Source organism: Stegastes partitus, unplaced genomic scaffold (genome assembly GCF_000690725.1).
Source record: "Stegastes partitus isolate 25-593 unplaced genomic scaffold, Stegastes_partitus-1.0.2 Scaffold0, whole genome shotgun sequence".
NCBI classification, from domain to species: Eukaryota; Metazoa; Chordata; class Actinopteri; family Pomacentridae; genus Stegastes; species Stegastes partitus.
Genome location: NW_007577731.1, coordinates 791,672 through 809,744, shown reverse-complemented (window position 1 = coordinate 809,744; position 18,073 = coordinate 791,672). Strand labels below are relative to the sequence as shown.

Here is an 18,073-nt window from a genome sequence, read left to right as displayed (position 1 = left end):
CATCTGGTTGGATTTTGCAGTATGCAAGACATTTCTGACCCACAATCCTTTGCACAGTGATGACACACATGTTGCGATGTCTCGTGGGGGTACAAATAAGCTCGAGGTGCTGAGAGCCACAGACAGATAGTCAGAATTCAAGGCTCAGTATGATGACTGTGTGTGCATCAGTGTGTACTTTAGCTGTAGTGCACACTGATGCACACTGAAAGTAAAAGAGAAAGCACAAATACCATTTCACACAAAACACTTCTCCATGATTCTTCTGAAAAGGACACATGACAAGTCGGGATGATAAAACATCGTCAGATCGTCTACACCCTGCTGCTGCTGCTGCTGTGGTCACATTTCTGGTGGTTGATGTTGTTCTTGTGCAAGCTAAGCAGAAAAGATTAGAGAAGTGTCAGAGAATGAAGAGAATGAAGACTAGAGGCCTATCAGAAATAGTAAAAAGGCATTCTTGGGATATGCAACGTTACACAAGTACACAGTGACATAAATAAGGAGTAGTTTTGTAGAAGAACCACAGATGTTTCTCACAGTACTCTGTCTTCAGCATCCTCCAGGCTCCATAGTTTCTCCTGAATCTAGAAAACAACATGCCCATCTCCAGATGAACCAGAGCCTGACGGTTCCTTCTTTCTCTTGGGAAAGTGGTGATGTCACTGTGGTGGTTCTCACAGGATGAACAAGTGCAGCCCTGGGCCTCTCCACCCGGCCTCACCCTTTCTCTTTCTCAGACCAAGAAGCTCCCTGTGCTTCTGGTAAACACAATCAGACTTTACTCAGCAGCAGCAGCAGCAGGACTGATGACTGAGTATTACTGACTTTGATAAGCACGGTGACTATGTGAGAACAGGGTTGTGTTTATGGTAAAGCAGGAGGGATGCAGCGAGGCTCCCATCAGATCAGCATCAACCTGAACTACAGGCTCGTGTTGTAGCAGGAGACGGTTTTTCATCGAGCTAGAAAAGTGCTGACTGGCAGCAGAGAGTATGAGAAGGCTACTTTTAGCTTCGCCTGGTGACTGGGAACCTCCTGGAGCAGGGGGAGGGGTGTACATGATAACAGAGCTGTGTGTGTGTGTGTGTGTGTGTGTGTGTGTGGATACACCAGGGAGAACAACCAGTAGACTGGCTTGTGGCTGCAGCCAAGGTCTTTGAACTGTTTTGTTCAAAGCTGCAGACATCTGTCTGCATATTGCCTTTCCACAACTCACTGTTCTTTACTTTGCTGCTGGATTATAAAGTCAGACGCCAGGCAGCAGATATTGCAGGGTCTTTAACGTGATCACCAGTGTTACAGGCAATTAAGGGCCAGCTTTGATTTGGATAGAAGCAGATAAGAAAGTAAACTTTTTGTGCACAATCCTTTTCTATGCAGAATGTGCATAATTAGAGCAACACAATAGGAGAGCCACTGATGTGTCTTGTTTACACACCAAACTGATGTCTGTTAGATTCAGACCAGTAGTTCTGCACACATCAGCAGGACAGAGGAGTCTGTACCCTCCAGAGAAGTTCAGCTCCTCGTCCTCCTCTGTTAGCTGCAAAACTACAGAATGAGACGACGACAAACACCGTCGTCTCATGGCATCAGCAGAACGTTCTGTTAGCATTAGCAGTAATTTAAGACCGCTCTGACACGCTATTAAGAGCGCGAACAATAAAAAGTGAGGCTGAGACTGAGATAGAATTACAAACGGCTCCACGGATTACATGCATAGTCAAGGGAATGACGGACCCTCACCAACACTAACATCTACTGTAACTACTGAATGTGAATCCATGAAATCACTTCCATACACCATAGGTAGCATCAGAAAGAGGTCTGGTTTCTCCAGATGAAGGATTACACCTTTAATCGGAGCCTGGTGTCTGATGTAGAGCTTTCACTGCAGCCAGCCGTCCTCTTAAACAGTTCACAGCGAGTCATTTACTATCATCTCACGTTAAACTCCAAAGAGGCTCGTCAAAGCAACAATTACAGCGAGTTCAGGGTGGGTGGAACAGGCTCCTCGCGCTGCATGTAATCAGGCTTCGGTGAAGTTTAGTGCAGATTTCTTTCTGCTCTTGTTTGAATTTAATAAACGTTTTTGTTTTAGACGCAATAAATCGATCAGCTGAACACGTGGCTTCCTGTTACACATTTTTCAGCTCCTCTGTGACCTACAGTGACCCAGAACACCCTCCTGTGTCCACAAAGGCATTCACTGATACGGGCTTTCAGGGCCGGTTCTGACTCAGATTGTTGGTACTGAAGGAGACGGATGTTTAGAATCAGTTTGCAGTAAAATGTTGGTGTCAAAATTCAGCTTGTTGACCAGCCTTTGTTTTATAATGTGTTTAATTAGGAGAAGTGTTCACTGATTATCTGTTAGCGCTGATAGCAGGTTATTACTGACATCTAACCAAACATGTGCTGTGGGCAGGACGTTGCTGCACTAGAGCTGAAATATTACATGTTTAAACAGATGCATCTTATCAGAAACTGGTTTAAAAAAGCAAACTGTACCAATAGTCAGAAAGATGCTGAATACTGGACTGATAATTGGCCACATCCATTTCATTTACATGCATCTAATTCCTAATAGGTTCTACCCGAGCCCTCTCCTTTTTATTGAGGTTATTACAACCAGTCGTGACATCTGCAGAAAAAATGATCTACGATGCTCATTATGATTTTTCCACTGACACTAATCTACAGTTATTAACAGACTCTGTTTACCGTCCGATGAATCGCAAAACGGAGACGAGAAAATGACCCATCTGTCGTTTTGGGGTGAAAGAAATAAAAGACTTTGGATGTGTAAGAAGCACGATTCTTGCCCATCTCTCATCAGCTCGTGTTAGTCGAGTGCAGCCGGCGACACTGACGCCCTGCAGGAGTTTATTTCCATCAACTTTATTACAAAAGCTGCTCCAGTCTGAAAAACCTCAGATAGTCGGCGAGGAGACCACACAGACGGTACAGCTGACAGAACCGACTCTTCTTTTAGCCTTTAATGGATGTCGTTTGTGTTCGTCAGCAGCCAGTTTAAGAGTTTTTTTCTGTTTTGGGTCTGAGCTGCAGTGTAGTAACAGTGTGAGCCGTTTTTCATCTCTGAGTGTTGGTGTTAATGGCGTTGACTCATAATGGCTCCCTGTTCTTGGCACTTTGAACCGTGTGCTAATGAATGGCATGTGTGCGGGCGGGTTTGTGTGTGTAGAGGTGCAGCGGGGCGGTGGGGCCTCGCCGCTCTGTGCAGTAGGTGGTCCCGGCTGCTCCTGTAAAGGGGGTGGTCTCGTTTCTGATCCTTGGAGGTAACGGCTCCTATATGTACATGGCGGTGCTGGATGCCACACACTGATCGGTGCCCTCCCATTGAGCTCCAGTCAGACCGGCGGTGCTGGTAGCAGCTGGCATCACATCACAGAGGCTGCACAGTGGGGCTGAGGTGAATCACTCTGGACGCCTCGCCTGCAGAAATCACTCCTGAGGGTCGGTGGGATTGAAGTCTCGCCGCTGCCCTCTGATACTGATAGTCTGGCGTGACAGAGCAGCGCACTATTAATTCTGTCTTCATCTTGGATTACAGCTGTGAAGGCCAGGAGGGGTCAAGTGACAGATGAGGACAGCCAGAAGTGTGAGAGGGTGTTGTAATCGGATAATTAGCAAAGAACCACAACATTCCTTTAAACAGTTAATAATATTCTCTACAGCAGAGCTAATAAATCTGCAGCTATCTACAGCTAACACAGCAGCACACTGTCGCTTTGACTTGGATGTAATTAAGAAAAGACATTTAATAATAATCCATCCATCATCTCTACACCTTCATCCTCACGAGGGTGGTGGGGGGCTGAGTCTATCCCAGCTGACTCAGGGTGAAGGCAGGTTCACCTGGACAGGTAACCAGTCTATCCCAGGGCTACGCTTAGAGACAGACAACCAAGCACACTCACATTCACACCTACGGACAATTTACAATCACCAATTAACCTCAGCATGTTTGTGGACTGTGGGAGGAAGCCGGAGAACCCGGAGAGAACCCACGCTGCACGGGGAGAACATGGAGACTCCACGCAGAAAGATCCCGGGTGTCCTCACCGAACCGGCGACCTTCTAGCTGTGAGGCCACGATGCTAACCACCGAGACACCTGCAGCACGTGATGCTGAAAATAAAAACACAAAATACGGGTCAGCGCCTACAACAACATACAGCGTTACACCCTTCACGCCCTCCAGCTCAGATAGCAACGCCTTACTGGAGAAATACTGACGAAAAACTCATCAAACCGCCCACATCCGAGCTGTCTCTGCTCTATGATTTATGAAACCTTGCAGAACTTTGAGTTGCTTCTAAACTGCTGGGTTGTGATTCAAGTCGTGGATTAGCGACCCTCGGCTCCCTTCGGGCCTGCCGTGTGAAGCCTGTTTGTGTTTCTTGTGTTATCTATTAGTCATTGTTGTACCTGATCAGCAATTTTTGTATTGTGTTTGCATATTGCACAATTTATTAAACTATGCAATCTGTGTTGCTTGGCAGTGCCGGTAGACACAAATATGTACCTGGTAGCAGGAAATGTCCTGCTCAGTGTTCGATGAAGTACAAAAGAAACTGTTCTGCAGCTGAACGGTTGCTGTCGTGATTTCCAGCCAGTCCAGGAAGTCTCTGATTGTGTTTATGTTGAAGATGACCGTCAGTGAAATGACGCAATCTTTTTCATCTGAAACTCAGCTTCTGTCGACATTTTTGGACTAAAAAGTCATCAGGCATCAAAATGCATGAAGAAGAACCTAAACCTCTCCTTTCATTGTGATTTACTTTAACCACGTCACTTTACACTTTACTGATGTTGCCTAAGACGTAAACAGAAGTCACTCAGTCAGAATCCCTCCAATGTACAGAAATCCTCCTCGCTATAGAAACAGCCGGCCTCACTCATCATGTACGCAGGATTAAGGGATTGTTCTGCACTCTTTACCTGTAGTGCCTCGCCTTCATGACTAAGCTGAGAATGTTTCTGTAGGATGGTTGCTCACTTATCTTTTGCTTCAGGACCCTTTCATGTCTAAGTTATCGATGACATTTCTGCCCTTTGAGTCATCCCTGGCTGTGTTTCCTTCCGAGTGATTGCTTATCTTTAGACGGAAATAGAGCTCTTTAATCAGGCACTCCCTCGGAGGAGTCTGAAAACGGAGATTTTCCTTCCCTTCCCATTTCCGTTTTTTGTCCTTATTCCTCCTTTTAGTCTTTGTTCCTGAAATGAAGAGTGGTGCGGTCCAGCTACATCAGAGGCTGTGTGGAGGGACGGCATCCTGCAGGCTGAACAGAGTGCCGACAGGGTCGCTCTAAGTAAATACACAGTCCTGTATGTTGTGGTTTACTATTTTTAAAAAATGGTTGTAGGGCTTTTCTGCTCTGATGTGCGTTACTCTCAACTGTCTCATTTACTGGACCCTCCTGTGTTCTTGTTTTTATTTATGGTTCCTGTTACTGAGCACTGGTGACATCACACTTGTGCATCAAAATATGAAAGTTAAACATTTATTTATACCAGGGATCTCCAGCTCCAGTCCTGCTGAGCTACTGTCCTGCAGGTTCACATGTTTCCACACCTGCCTCAAACTAATGGATCTCCAACAGCTTGTCAAGTTCTACACAAGTCTGTTAGTGATCCATTAGTGTGAGTCAGGTGTGTTGCAGTAACGTCTAAAACCTGCTGGACAGTAGCTCACAAGGACCGGAGCTGGAGATCCCTGGTATATAGTATCACTAACAACTTCATTTCTATTTTTTTGTTCCAAACCACAAGATTGCAAAGTGCTTTCAGAATGAGGCATGTCTGGAATATGGTTTGTGCACCGTTTGTATTTTATGTTGGTGTTGTAACTACCTGGAAACCCAACAGCACAACAAGTCATTTTCTTAGACATATCCGTTTCCCTCCAGAACTCCACTGTGACTTCTGTCAGAAGCACCAACAGCAGCGCAGACATGGACATGAACAGCCTACTTTTCCTGTTTTTACACTTATTTTTGACACTGTCAGCAAACAGCAGCTGACAGTTACAACAGGTAGACACACGTCTGCGTAGCGTCATCCGTCTGGTCTTCACACAGGTGTGCACTCAGGTCCTAAAATATGGCACAATTTGTTTTAAGGTGAATTGATACTAGATGAACTTAATCTGGTTGTCAGCCATAAAAGCACCAAGTTCAGGAAGTTCCAATCCTACCTGGAACGCTGAAAGCTCTAAAACCTGCATGTAAAAATGGAGAAGCTTTCCATTTTCCTGAACGCCGTCTTGGCAGCACCTGACGAATCTTAACTCCCAGATAATCCAAAAATGAGCAAAGAGGTGGAGCATTAGTGGAGCTGAGGGAGGCCAGGCAAACGTCTCCGGTCGGGTCATGGACTGTCTGTGGCAGCACCGCCTGGCACTCAAAGCAGTCGCACTGGATTCAACCACAGACTTTGCTATTAGTTGACACTTGAACAAAAGCCACTCAGCACAAATGTAAGCCTCGACCCTTTCAACACTCAGTAACTTTGGCTTGAATTACTAGAAATATATGCCTGTATGCCAGGGTCCTCGCCAGGATACCTCTACAGGTACCGGAGGGGAAGGGTCGTCGTCCCGGGGGGGGTCTGAGCGAATGCTGCTAACGGGTAGCGGCTAATAAGCTAGCAAATAGCAGCATTAGCAGTGAAGACGACGGTAGTGAAACTCCATCGGCGCCTGTTGCTAAATATTTTTCCAATTCGTACCCTCGAAAACAACGTAACGGCCCAATTTACAGCGTAATTTTTTTCAGACAGCAGCGTAGCGGGTCATTACTCTGTTATGACACTGGAGAGAACCCTGTATGCAATTATTATTATTATTGTTATTATTTTTATTATTGTTATCATTATTATTACTATTATTACTAGTATTATTATTATTGGCATAATTTATTTCATGACTGAATGGCGTGTTCACATACGGGGATTCCCGCTGATAAACAGTCAAAATGAATGTAACATAAAGTCGCCATGTACAGGAGCTGCTGTACCGGTATAGCGGGCTGTAGTGTTGAAAGCCTGAATACAACTCAGTGGTGCGTTATCTAAAAATTTAGTCCATGTGCAATTCCCATGATTCGCTATAGAGACCAAAACAGTTTTTTGAACCAGGCTGTAAACATGTTTACTTCTGCTGTGAAGCGTGACATTTATTATGAGTGTTTATGGGAGCTGACCCACTCTCAGAGCCAGCCCCAAGTGGCCATTGAAGGAACTGCAGTTTGTGCCACTTCAGTCGGCTTCATTTTACCTCCCTGAGGCTGCTTCTGGGGTAAAACTCAGCAGCAACAGACAAATCATAAAACAGAGGCCAGAGAAACATCTTTTTAGGTAGATTGTTCCAGAGCCGAAGTCTGGTACCAGCCACAAGCCTGAGGAGCTCATCTACAGAATCCTGGGAACCATCCTAACAGCAGGCAGATGGATCGCTGCATAAGCAACACAGAAAGCCTGTTTATTCAGTCTCATGTGTTAAACAAACCTCTCAGCCTGCAAAAGTATTTCTTGTGGATTTCACAATAAACTTCTGGGAAACTGTGCTTGAAGCTTCCTGTTGGCTGCTGAGAAAGGTCCTGGTGAAAGCACTGTGTGTCACAACGGGGCGTTTGTGTGTATTGCAAGAAAATGTCTCAGGAAACGTGTGTGTTTTTATGAGACACACACAATAAAGGCAATAAAAGTGAGCGAGGGTGGTGGGGAGCGCCGCTGGAGCCGAAGCTCCCACGTGGACTCGAGGATGTGTTCGGGCTTGTTCCCATCCACTCTGTTAATGATCTGCAGGAAGTGGAAGCACGACTCCGACCCTCTGCGGCGCTGCTCTCCTGGACTCTCAGCCACAGGCGCTTCTCAGCCCTGAAGCCTTGGCATTGCTGTTTAGACACACATCATATTTTCAGTCATTATTGTGTCAGACAGTGTGCACTTAAACTCACTTCTCTTTTCACTGCAAGCTCGCACGAACTCACATCATCAAAAACATCATCATTTGCATATGACATGCCTCGGCTTTGTGTGCTTCTGGTGGAGCCACCGTCCTGCAGGGGAAGAGGAAGCATGAGAGAGCGTCCGTTGGTGTGCAGTAGAAGCATCCAGATCGGTTACTGGGTTAATGTTGATGTAACGCTCTGGTACTGTTGCTGAGAAACAAGATGTTTTTTTCATCATCACAGCCCGGTCTGACACATGGCCTCACACAAATGTGGCTTTTCCTGCTTTGGAAACAGCGCTGAAGAGAATTCCCTGTTTGACAAGCTTACAGCTGGTTTTATTGTCTGTCTCCAACCGGAAGAGAAACGTGTCATATCTTATAATAAATGGTGACAGGAAGTCTTAATAGCTTTGCATCTGTGTTTTTAGCCGATTCTGCAGGAAAAACCCACACTGACATCATATCTTCACCCATCAGTGTTTTCAAGCTTCGTCTTTCTGTCTGTCCTTTATTCCAGTGTTGTGTCGCCCAGGATGTCTTCAAAGCCTCACAGCTCCAACAACATCGCCCATGCCCGGCGGACGGTGCAGCAGCTGAGAATAGAGGCGAGCATTGAGAGGATAAAGGTACAGTGCAACAATAGACCAGCCACTTTCCACGAATCTTCATTGTCTGCATCGGTCTTTGTTCTCCTCAATCCACCTTATTATCTCCTCTGTGCTCTGTTTCTCCTCTAGCAGCAGCAGCAGCAGCCAGCGCTCCAGTTTTCGTCTCTATATAGGCCAGCGTCCAATTATCTCATGCCCGTTTATGCAATGTGAATGCGTTAAATTGCTCTAAATGCCTCGTGTTAAATGCTAATGGAGAATCCTTGCATCTGTTTGGTGCAAACATGTGATTAATTGGACGATAAGTTAGTTGAGATTCATTCAGACAAGTTTGTCATTAAGTGCAGAGGTTTACAGATTGACCAGTGCAATAAAGAACAGCACCAACAAAGGCCCATCTAATGCTGTCAAGTTTTTTTCTTTCCTTGTAGATGTTTCATGCTTCAAACAATCTGCAAACTTACACAAACTCATTAAACGCTGCTCCCCAGCTGCCTTAAACGCCTCATTTGTAATGCTTCAAAAATAACTTTATGAACCTGTAAATGTGCATAGTATGGAGACTTTAAGACGCTCTGCAGCATGTAGCGACTGATCGCCACTGTTTCTGTCCTAACCTGTAACTCGGAGCGCAGACAGAACTAACTCGACATACTTTGAGTGATTCCACTGTGAGAAACACCTGCTGATTGTCTGCTGCTCCACTTCTCAGGTGCTTCATAAAAGCAGGTCATATTTACCGTCGGATCGACTTATTGTTTGTGCAAAGGATGAGTAACAACACATAAAGTCTCTAAATCCCTCCCCACCCTGTGTCTTTGTTTTCCACCTTGTCTGCAGGTATCCAAGGCCTCTGCAGACATCATGAACTACTGCACCGAACACGCCAGGAACGATCCTCTGCTCATGGGCATCCCTGCTTCAGACAATCCCTTCAAGGACAAAAAGCCCTGCACTATATTGTAGTGGATGCCACTTAGCCTTTACGTGTTTGTTTTTTGGCTTATTAATGTTGCTGTACTCTTTTTGTTGGGAGGAGTAGAGGGCTGGACTGTGACCGTACTATTACCATGTGTTCACCTGTTAACAACCCAACCGTGATTTTCTCAAAAGCAGCCGTTTTTATCGAGCAGAGAAACGCTGTGCGGCGCCCGTTAGCCTGATTACTCACTGAAACTATTGACCTGAGCTGCTCCACTCGAGCTCTGACCACTAACAAAACTTGAATTGTGATGACATCGGGTACGTAGCGTTGCTTGAACATCTAAAGCGTGTGGAGCTCCTTGCTGATGGATTCGCTTCGTCCTCTGTGCACGGCCTTGTCTCCAGCAGGCAACGACTGTTATTTTCTCTCTGGTTTGCCTTAAATGGATGCATAGAGCCGAAGTTCCCTCCTGTCCTTTACAAGTAAATCAGTTTTAGGTGAACAACAAACCAATCCCTACAGTATTCTGTGCAGATCACTAAATTCAGGATTCAGTATTGACCCTGAGCTTCCTCTCAGATGCTACCGTGACGTGTTGTTGGTAGAGGCCTGGTGTTAAATCAGCGGCTCTTACTGCTCCTCGACAATCTGCCTCCCTTTTAATCGACTGTTTTCCTGTCGCAGTGTTGTCTTCGGCTGATTTATCGAACCGTCGTGTCGAGATAAACTTCACACCTTTAGTCATCTTTGCTCAGATTCAGATTTCCAAAGCTTTTGGAAAGTCAGCTGTCCATGTCAGATAAAAACGCTTCGTCACGGCGCTCGCAGGGCAGGTTTTTATTCAACTGTTGACATTGGATGCACAACTACACTGTGTCAGGAGAACTTTGGGACCAAGCCAGACCCACAGCACTGCATTATGAAGCATCTCAATGTCGTCTGAATAGGACCGTTTTAGCCATTCCTTCTGTAAAACGTCTGTGGTACGTCTTTCTTTCTTTTTTGAGGACGCTGATGTCAGCACTGTGAGCCACGCCCACTCGCTCATCACAACAGGTGTCTTAGTCAAGTGAACGTGCGCGTCTTTGTCTTTTTAAGTGTTGTAGGCACGTGTGTGTGCATTGATGATAAAACCACTCCTTTGTTTGTGTCGGTGGGGGGGGGGCTTCAGTCGAACATGTCCTGCATGTTGTGATTCGCTGGGGGGGGGAAATATCCGCTGTGGTAAATTTAACAAAAAGAACAGAATAGATAGAATAAATTAAATCTTTCTTCACTCTAAAGCCTTACTTATGTTTGCCTTGTATCATGAAGAAAACTCTTGATGGGAGTACTCTCTTTAAAAACAAGAAGATGCTGTTTGTATGAACCGTTTTTATCTGCTGGTTTGTAACGTGCCATCTGTTTCTGTGTCACTAGCAAAACAACTCGTGTTTCACTCACTGGTGCTTTTTCTGCAGTTTCTGTATCGTTGCCTTCTCCAAAGGGTACTTTCAGGTCTTCAAATCATCAAGTGTTAATATTAATTTGTATTTTTTATGACTGTCTCCAGCAGTCAGTTCTTCTTACTTGCAATAAATCCATCCTGTACGCCTCCTACAGAAACATCCAGATCACCACTGCCATGATCTCTGTCCACTCACAGCAACTCTGTAACAGCCTTATTGTACCGTCGATGGATTAATTTAACTGTCAAAATCTGCATTTTGATAAATGTCTTTATTAATATACCAACATTTGTATGAAGACTTAACTAAGATTAATAAAGTGAAGCATTCCTACAGTACCACACTGTACTTACGTCTCAGTAAAACTGTGTTGTGTTGCCGCCGCCGGTCCTGAGATCCATCCAGCAGAGAAACCTGATGTCAGTCTGTTGTTCTCACGGTTGTTTCTGGAGCCGTTTCCTCTCATTAGTCGTGGAGACGACGGTCATCGGGCTTCTCACCAGGGCTGCCAGAAACACAGAACACAGGAGCTAAATATAGAAAGCACCAAACCCTGATTTCCGCTCTGGGAGAGTGAAGTGACTATTTTGGGAAGCTGTCTTTTTAGAGTCTGTTTTCCTTCTCCGCCAGTGGCCACTCGGGCCTCTTCGACCTTGTTTCTGGCCAGCTGCTGGATTCACAGCCTGCTCTATATGTTCTGCTGTGCACAATGGGAAGATCACACATTATCACCTATTGTAAAAAAAAGACCTGCAGAAACGTGGATGTGACAGTTCTCACACATAAAAAAACAGGTAGTGGTGAAATAACAATGCCACCTATTATTTATTGTTGTCCAACATCTAAATGGACTGAACTGTCCTCCTGGCGTTTTCTCACGGATCGGGATCTCCCCTGAAAGGTCTGCAGGAAAAAGGGGTTCATTGACTACTAAAAATAAGGAGACAGGTCATAAAGCTTCCAGCACAGAGATGTTCCTGCACAAATATGTCTGTATAAGCGCCCCTGCAGCACAGCCTCTGCAGTAATCCCGGCCTGTCATTGTGCAGCAGTGCTGGAATCAGAGGGGGGCGTAGGGCCAGCGGCTGGCGGGCCGGCGCCCTCGCCATGCGCCCCACCGTGAAGCTCTGTCCTGGCAGTTACAGTGTCAGTGTGTTGGAATGTGCTGATGTGGGGGAGAGGAAGGGGAGGGCGGGGATGCATGGCGGAGGGTGTGGACTGCAGCTCTGCTCCTCTGCTCGGCCCAGCTGCATGTTTATCTCACTGTTGCCAACTCTGCTGTAGTTTTCCAGCCTCGTAGTGGATGTTAGCGACAGCGGGATATTTATAATAAGTCGTGCTGGAAAGTTCAGTTTGAGGTATTGTACTGTTCTTTTGATCCAGCTGCAGCCCGACAATGTGATTAGATTATGAATCATGATGCATTACAGATCGAAGGTCATGCACGCCCATAATTCAACCTGCACAGGTGGTTTCAGGTACGCTGATCAGATACATTCAATTCGATTTAGCTTTATTTAAACAACAACAGTTCACAACATTAGTTACCTCAGATGTATTCATCCCCGTCCATTAAAGAAAAGACAAAACTCACAACAGTCACTGAAATAACTAGAAACTGGAAAAAGTAATAATAAATAAAAATGTGCTAAATTATAATTTAGTGGAAAAAGATGTTTCTTTCGAATTGTGGTTGAAAAGAATAATTTAAAAAAATAAAAAAACAAAACTGTCCTGGACCAATGAGAGGCCTTTCCTGATGAGCAGTGGTCCAGAATACCTGTCAACAGGTGCACAAGTCTGACTGAGAGTTACAGGAAACACCTGATGGCAGTGATTGGCTCAGAGGGTTGTTCAGCTAGATAGTAGTTCACGGGTCCCATCAGGCTGGTTTGGTTTTTTATTAATATTTCTGTTGAACCACGATTCAAAAGCAACGTCATGACGTTCATTAAATTTTTATTTATTATTACTTTTGTCAGTTTCAGCTTATTTCAGTGACTGCAGCTGTTTTTTCTTCAATGGGAGGGTATGAGTACATCTGAGGATGACTTCACATCACATCTTTATCATATTTTATTATTGTGAGAAACCCCCAAAAACATCAGCGGCAGAAGGTAAGTAAAACTCTGGCAGAACTGGGCTCAGCGAGGTCGTCTGCCTCCAATGGTCAGGGTTAAGATGAGGCAAAAAAGTTATTTTTTCGAAAGCTCTGCTGGAACCTGCATGAGCTCATCGTGTAATATTATAAAGCTGCTGCTTGTTCTACAGTATAACTCAGAGCAATGATGGTTTCAGGTGCTCCACAGTTTAACAGCAACAATAATACAGCATGCATGTCTGTGGACTGTGGAGGAAGCCAGAGCAGGGAGAGGACATTCTGAAGGCTGGTCCACATGGTGCTGTTGACCTGATGATGATGGATTTAATAATTCCTCTGCTTTCATTGATATAAATTGTGAGGATGCAAAAATTAGGAACACCTCTCAGAATGACGCAGCCTGACAACTAAAAACGGTCCATCCATCCATCATCTCTACACCTTAATCCTTGCCAGGTTCATGGGGGGCTGGAGTCTATCCCAGCTGACTCAGGGTGAAGGCAGGTTCACCTGGACAGGTAACCAGTCTATCACAGGGCTACACTTAGAGACAGACAACCAAGCACACTCACATTCACACCTACGGACAATTTAGAATCACCAATTAACCTCAGCATGTTTGTGGACTGTGGGAGGAAGCCGGAGAACCCGGAGAGAACCCACGCTGCACGGGGAGAACATGGAGACTCCACGCAGAAAGATCCCGGGTGTCCTCACCGGGACGCCAACCGGCGACCTTCTAGCTGTGAGGCCATGGTGCTAACCACTGATCCACCGTACAGCCCCTAAAAATGGTCATGCAGTAGAATAACTCTCTGAAACAGGTTCAGACTGCAGTAGGTAAGAAGGTGCAGATTTCATGGTTGGTTTTCTGTCTATTTGGCAACAGCATTGTCTTCAGATGTTTGCCTTCTCGTCTCCAATCTGAGCAGCTCCCTGTTTTCTGTATGTTCTCAGACTAAAGCACAATGACTGAGGATAATACATTATACTGCTGACTCAGATTATACAACACGCTCCCCAGGTTGCACCATATATAACAATTCAAAGTGCAGCGTGCCTTATCGGATCAGCCTCTATTTTAGAAACACCACACACGAACTGTGACCCGGTCAGCAGGTATCCATGACGATATGCAGGGCTTTTTTTAAACCACAGTTTAAAAAAAAAAAAAAAAAGTGTCTTTACAACGTTTGCATCAGAGCTCGACTGCTCCACTCTTAAAATAACCTTTTCCCTTCTGTCATAACAATGCCACATTACATCAGTCGGCGTCACGCCCTGCAGTCACACGCCAGCCAACCTTTCACACAGTGCCAACTGAAACCACCAGGCCCCCGAGAAGCTTTTCTAGGGCACAGGGGCATTCTGGTTCAGGTGCCGTTTATGGGCTGCTTCAAGTGCGATCAAATGATTCTCACGTCATGCCAGGATGTATCAGGCTTTCTTTGAAATGTGGAATGCACGACATGCTTTGATATTAATGACTTCATTAGTGCTTCCTGCTGTTAGAGCGGCACGCTGACCTCAGAGCAGATCTACTCCATGTTTAATGTACTACAGCGGCTATAGTAGCTCCAGTCTGAGGGCATTTAGTTTGCCTGTAAGTCCTTTAATTGTTATTCATGTCTGCAGTGAGGGCTTCTGGGTAATGCAGTTTTTGTCCTGGACTGTGAAAGGAGCACCTTCAGAAAACCAATAAACATATACATTACAGTAACACAACACCACGATGGCATCACTGGAGTGAAGCTAAAAATGAGCACAGCTGCAGGAAAAACACCGGGTCTGTTGAATCACTCTGCTGCTCATGTGATCTGCCAGATTGTATAAAGCACCCAGTTTATTAATATTAAAAACGGTCACATGGTCTCCCCTCACATGAAATGCTGGAGCTGGATTGTGCAACTCAAGGACAGCCTCCTGCCCTCTCTCTTCCCGTGATCATGACTCTGCAATTTCAGAGGGGAATGCCCGCCTTACAGCCACTGACATCATCGACATCCAACTCCAGAGAGATCACCTGCATCTGTGTGTGTGTGTGTGTGTGTGTGTTTGGAAAAGGAAATCAGCGGGGGAGTGAGGGAGCAGCTCAAACCGGCTTGCTCACCAAAACCTCTTTTTACAAAACTTTCCAAGTATTTCCAGCTCTGTGCTCTCTGGTGAACTTTGCCACGTTATGCAGCCAGCAGCACAGATACCACGAAAACACCTGATGTAACCTCGCTGCCTGAGCGGTAATGCACTCTGTTAGAAATACTGGAGAGTATTGCAATGTACGACACACGCTGCAGGTGGTCCGTCCTCGGTGCAGCCTGTGTGCAGATGCCACATGCCTTTTCTAGGAAGTCAGCTGGCGAACATTGCAAACCGTCCAACAGATCGCAGAGAATCGGTGAAAAGAGAAGCCGTGTGGATGAATGAGCATGGTCCTGCTGACCGAGGCAGAAGCCCGAGCAGAGAGAGCGGCGAGGATTATTGTTCTCTTCAGCTCAGAGATGGCACTGAGGCCACAGAGGCCAACATGACCCCTGTGATCCGCACGTGACTCCTCTTTTACAGCCGCTAAAGGTCAGAATCCAGCTCGGCTTCGCTCGGATTTCCAGAAATGAAAGAAACAAAAAGAAAAACACACATAGTTCTTGTTCCAAAAAATACTTTTTATTGACAGCAATACATATGTGTCTCATATTCAGGTGTCGCAAATAGTTATGGTAAAAAAATGAAACATAAATACACTTAAATATAATTAGAAATAACTTAAATTGTAACAAAGGAACTATTTCATTTGTGGCAAAAAACCAGCTGGTTTAAGAAACACTAAACACACAGAATGTCTTCACTGGATGTGTAGCCCTTCCCTTTTTCAATTATGACAACAGCAACGTTAACGCTAACAACTTTAATCAAATAAGTGAAATTGCAATAGGTCCAGTGTTTCAACAAGTGCTTTGTTTCTGCAGAGAGAGAGGCCGAGGCCTTGGTCCGCTCAACAGCTCCGTGTTCTGGTCTTGCCCCACTTTCCTGACTCGTCGCAGAGGCTTCGCCAAACAAACACATGATATAATCCTTCTGTACAGTGTCCAGCTCCACATGAAAAAGCACACACGCTTTTTGGTATTTCCACCTCGTGACGACACAAGAGCCTCGCCGTCTCATCTTGGTTGCAAAGGCTGACAGACGCAACTCCAAACAGTCCGGTCCAAAGCGGAAATCAGACCCCCTGCTTTTTTTTCTCTTTTAAATTCATCCCTTGCAGACAGGCAGGGACTTTTTTTTCCACCAAATTTTCCTTTCCCCATCAGCAGTGCTTTGGAATTTGATCTCTGGGTGGTCATACGTGTCCATCAGGGTTCACACCACTCTTCCTGCGCAGATAAAATTCCTCTCTGGACAGGATTTCTGCAGCTTAAAGTTCATCGTTCGGGCAGGTTGATGATGGGCACCCACTGGTCCATACAGCGGCTCTCTCTGCAGAATCGGTTCAGCTTGCTCAGAGCGGGGTCCTTCCATGATGTCGAATGTGGGCTCTGGAAATAATCATAAAAAAGAGAATGCATTGTTGAAACCTATCGTTGCAGGGTTACAGACAGGCGCTGTGTGTTTGTGTCTGCAGATGCACGGTATTTCCCTGCACTGAAATTCCTCAGAAGTGGTATGAGGGAGGAGTCACATGCATGTTTACCAAATGCTCAAGAACAAGTACTAACAGGTTCTCTACTGACTAAGAGTTTCGCTCATCTTTCAACATCTTGGATGAAAGTCACAACAAATCCAGACCCACGTTGCACCAACAGTACTTACAGTGACCAGGACGCAGTGCACGTCCAGAGGCTCGCCCCCACTCTGCTTCCCACCGCTGCCTCCTCCTGCGCCGCCCAGGATCTCTGCCAGGCGCCTGGTGTTGTTCACTCTCAGGATGTTGATGTCATTCTCACAGCAGAACGCCTGGATGAGGGTGAAGTGGATCTGCAGGGCCACATCTTTGACGTCTTCATCATCGGTGGCCAGGATGCACAAAACCACATTATCAGGGTCTCTGTGGGAGGAGATCACAAATAGATGGCATTAGTTTGTTCGTGTGCAGCCTGTGTGTGGCTTCCTGTTGGACAGGAGGAGCTGTAATAATGTGTTATGGCTGCTGTGACACTGTGAGACGTCTCCAGCAGCCTCCAGCCAGTCAGCAGCAGATGAACTTACACGTTGAGGGACTTGGCAGCCTCGTAGACTCCCGCTGTGATGCAGCCCTGTGGCAAGGCAGAGGTCAGGACTTCTTCCAAAGCTTTCGCCACGGTATCCATTCTGCAACACACGGGAGTTGATGTTAACGTCGCTGCAACTACAAACTTTCCCGTTAGCCGGACTCTTAGCTGCTAGCGAACCCGGCGTAGTTCCGAGACTGATGTGCACAAGTTAGTTTCGCCACATTAACAGACGTTTCTCGTCAGTACAGCGGTTGAAGTCGCTTTTTCCTAATGTAGAAAGGTTAAACTTCAGCCTGTCGTGTCGTATTTTCGGGTTTCCTTCGCTGTGAACCGGCTCCGTGCAGCTGTTAGCTAACGACCAGCGGAGCGTCTCGCGACCGGCTGAACAGCTAACCCGACCAAACTTCAGATTCTGACCTCTGCAGCCGCAAACTGGACTCCAGCATCAAATAAATCCTTCTCACTGTGCAGTAATTAAAGTAGTGCATGCTGCAAACATCATCAGACACGATGCCGAAGCGCTAAACACGCATTAACGTCGTATTAATAATCCGCATATTTACCTTTCCTGAGAATAATCTCCACTTAGTTCCTCAAATGTCATGGTGTACATAAAATCCAAAATCCAGCTCAGAACAAAGGGTACGGAACCGGCCACTTGTTCCTCGTATCTTCTCGACTTCACACACTTGTTATCTGTAGTCCACTGAGCTGCAACTGAGAGATAAATCTGGCAGCTTCACATTAAAGCGCTCCGGGACAATGCGTACATTTGCATAGCCGCCGATCATTGGTGCTATGCTAA

General features: G+C 45.8%; 2 protein-coding genes across 2 annotated transcripts in view; one reads left to right on the top strand and one right to left on the bottom strand.

Moving 5' to 3' along the window:
• The window catches only part of gng12a (guanine nucleotide binding protein (G protein), gamma 12a), a 31,509-nt gene extending 20,199 nt beyond the window's left edge, over window positions 1–11,310 (top strand). The window contains exons 2-3 of the mRNA XM_008278121.1: window positions 8,499–8,607; window positions 9,430–11,310. Coding sequence (XP_008276343.1) covers window positions 8,515–8,607; window positions 9,430–9,555 — 219 coding nt within the window. The 5' untranslated portion in view covers window positions 8,499–8,514 and the 3' untranslated portion in view covers window positions 9,556–11,310. The remainder of the gene's footprint in view (window positions 1–8,498; window positions 8,608–9,429) is intronic.
• A 4,392-nt stretch (window positions 11,311–15,702) lies between these two features.
• gadd45aa (growth arrest and DNA-damage-inducible, alpha, a) lies at window positions 15,703–17,981 on the bottom strand. The gene is made up of 4 exons (XM_008278009.1): window positions 17,832–17,981; window positions 17,264–17,365; window positions 16,868–17,102; window positions 15,703–16,593 (listed from the first exon to the last, which is right to left on the bottom strand). The coding sequence occupies exons 1-4, from the start codon at window positions 17,879–17,881 to the stop codon at window positions 16,480–16,482; spliced, it is 501 nt and encodes a 166-aa protein (XP_008276231.1). The 5' UTR covers window positions 17,882–17,981; the 3' UTR covers window positions 15,703–16,479.
• Between the last annotated feature and the right edge of the window lie 92 nt (window positions 17,982–18,073).

What these genes read in the sequence shown, in the direction of transcription:
- gadd45aa (XM_008278009.1), bottom strand. Translation starts at nt 17,881, where the DNA reads ATGTACACCATGACATTTGAGGAACTAAGTGGAGATTATTCTCAGGAA. An exon ending in GGAGATTATTCTCAGGAAAG is followed by an intron (nt 17,366 to 17,831) that starts GTAAATATGCGG and finishes CGTGTGTTGCAG; the next exon opens with AATGGATACCGTGGCGAAAG. An exon ending in TGCACTGCGTCCTGGTCACT is followed by an intron (nt 16,594 to 16,867) that starts GTAAGTACTGTT and finishes GATTATTTCCAG; the next exon opens with AGCCCACATTCGACATCATG.